Genomic DNA, 2500 nt, shown 5'->3' on the forward strand with positions numbered 1-2500 from the left:
GCCCTGTTTAACATCAGGGATTGCTCTAAATTGTTTGTGGTAGTTGTGGATAAGGCTCTTAATGTTCTCAGATGACAAAACAGCACATTCTTCCTGGCAGAATGGTTATTTCCTATAATATCTTTGGGTGTCTTGCTGGAACCTCACATTTGAGGTTTCCCCTGAGTGGCTCAATGATGTTGAGATCAGGAGAGTGAGATGGTCGCTCAAAAACCTTCATTTTATTCTATCTGAAGCTAATGACGGGTTGATTTGGCTTTCTGTGTCGAAATATTGTCATGTTGGCACTGTTGGAATTTCAATTCAGAAATGCAATATGAGGGGGTTTGGTTGGAATCAAGCCATTGGGCAAGGGAATCATTGCATTGCAATGATCATTGCAAGGGAAATTGTTCAGGAGGCATAGGACAACCAAAAAATAACTTTAGGTGAAATATAGGACAACATGAAAAAATGTTTTAAACTGTACAGCAAAGAGGCACTTGAGGAAAGATGGGCTGTTGGGGGTTGCCAGGAGAAAGCCATTACTACAAAAATGCAAACATGTTATTTTGCACATGATACACCAAATAGCATAGTGAGAAGCATCAGAATGCCTGTGACAAAGTCATTTGGATAAATTAGATCAATATGGAACTTTTTTCAGCCACTATTAACAGTACCATTTGGGGAACAGTCAACGGAGCCTATGATGAAAGTTACACCATGCCCTTCTGTGAAACATGGTCATGGACCACTGATGTCATGGGGACATCTGAGTTACAAATGCACTATTACTTTTGGTCCATACTCGCAGAATGATGAATACATTGCCCTGTGGAAAATACTGGAGGAAACTTGACACTCATCAGCCTTGAAACTGCACATGGTCCATTGTTTGGACATGCCAACATGACAATATTTCAACACAGAAAGCCAAATCAACCCGTCATTAGCTTCAGAAAGAATAAAATGATGTTTTTGAGTGACCTTACTCTCCTGATCTCAACATCATTGAGCCATTCAGGGGAAACCTCAAATGTGAGGTTCCAGCAAGACACCCAATAATTTTATAGGAAACAACCATTCTGCCAGGAAGAATGTGCTGTTTTGTCATCTGAGAACATTAAGAGCCTTATCCACAGCTACCACAAACAATTTAGAGCGGTCCCTGATGTTAAACAGGGCCATATTCAGCATCAGAAACTAGGGTATGTAAACTTTTGAACAGGGTCATTTGGGTAGTTTGGGTTGTGATCATGCTTTTTAAAGAGTAAACACAGAAGATTGCTAATAAATATCTTAAGCCAGTCACTAGCCATGAGTGAAAAAAAAGGTTTTGTGTAATCCTTCATACTTTGTGAGAAATAGCCAAGAAAGCGTATATTCTGCTGGGGTATGTAAACATATGAGCACCACTGTACATGTAGGTGTTTGTAAATAAACTAATTAAGCCTAATAATTAGACATGATCTGTCCTGTATGCATTTGCGCAGGTTGTTTGCGGCGCACTGCAGTGCGTGTGAGGAGGTGATCTGTGCGTCGGAGTGTGTGTGTGTGTGTGTGTGTGTGTGTGTGTGTGTGTGTGTGTGTGTGTGTGTGTGTGTGTGTGTGTGTGTGTGTGTGTGTGTGAGTGTGAAAGCATAACGCAACATTATGTTTCTGTATCCGTGCAGGTTGTTTGCGGCGCGCTGCAGTGCGTGTGAGGAGGTGATCTGTGCATCTGAGTGTGTGTGTGTGTGTGTGTGTGTGTGTGTGTGTGTGTGTGTGTGTGTGTGTGTGTGTGTGTGTGTGTGTGTGTGTGTGAGTGTGAAAGCACAACACAACATTATGTTTCTGTATTTGCGAAGGTTGTTTGCGGCGCGCTGCAGTGCGTGTGAGGAGGTGATCTGTGCATCTGAGTGTGTGTGTGTGTGTGTGTGTGTGTGTGTGTGTGTGTGTGTGTGTGTGTGTGTGTGTGTGTGTGTGTGTGTGTGTGTGTGTGTGTGTGTGTGTGTGTGTGTGTGTGAGTGTGAAAGCATCACACAACATTATGTTTCTGTATCCGTGCAGGTTGTTTGCGGCGCGCTGCAGTGCGTGTGAGGAGGTGATCTGTGCGTCGGAGCTGGTGATGGTGGTGTCCAAGGCCGTGTTCCACCTGACCTGCTTCCGCTGCAGCGTGTGTGGAGAGGGGCTGCAGAGGGGGGACCAGTGCGTCCTGAAGGAGGGACGGCTGCTCTGCCTTGCAGACTATCACCACAGACCTGCCAGCCCAGACACCAGTCTATCAGGTAGGTACTATGCTCAAATACACACGCAGTACACACACACACACATGGGTGCCGAGGGGGGGTGTAAGGTGTTACAGATTCTAAGGGCCCGACAGTTCTGAAAGGACCCTGGAAGGATGCTGATAACATAATTTGTCATTTTGGGGGCCCAAAATTTGAATCTTTCATGGGGCCCAAACTTTGTATCAGAGCCCCTGCACACACACACACACACACACACACACACACACACACACACACACACACACACA

At 44.9% G+C, this 2500-nt stretch overlaps 1 protein-coding gene across 1 annotated transcript in view; it reads left to right on the top strand.

Moving 5' to 3' along the window:
- Positions 1–2500, top strand: part of lmx1a (LIM homeobox transcription factor 1, alpha) — a 32610-nt gene that overhangs the window by 22805 nt on the left and 7305 nt on the right. Inside the window, exon 3 of the mRNA XM_063202037.1 lies at positions 2032–2249. Within this exon, the coding sequence (XP_063058107.1) occupies positions 2032–2249 (218 nt within the window). The remainder of the gene's footprint in view (positions 1–2031; positions 2250–2500) is intronic.

The sequence above is a fragment of the Engraulis encrasicolus genome, chromosome 6 (genome assembly GCF_034702125.1).
Source record: "Engraulis encrasicolus isolate BLACKSEA-1 chromosome 6, IST_EnEncr_1.0, whole genome shotgun sequence".
NCBI classification, from domain to species: domain Eukaryota; kingdom Metazoa; phylum Chordata; class Actinopteri; order Clupeiformes; family Engraulidae; genus Engraulis; species Engraulis encrasicolus.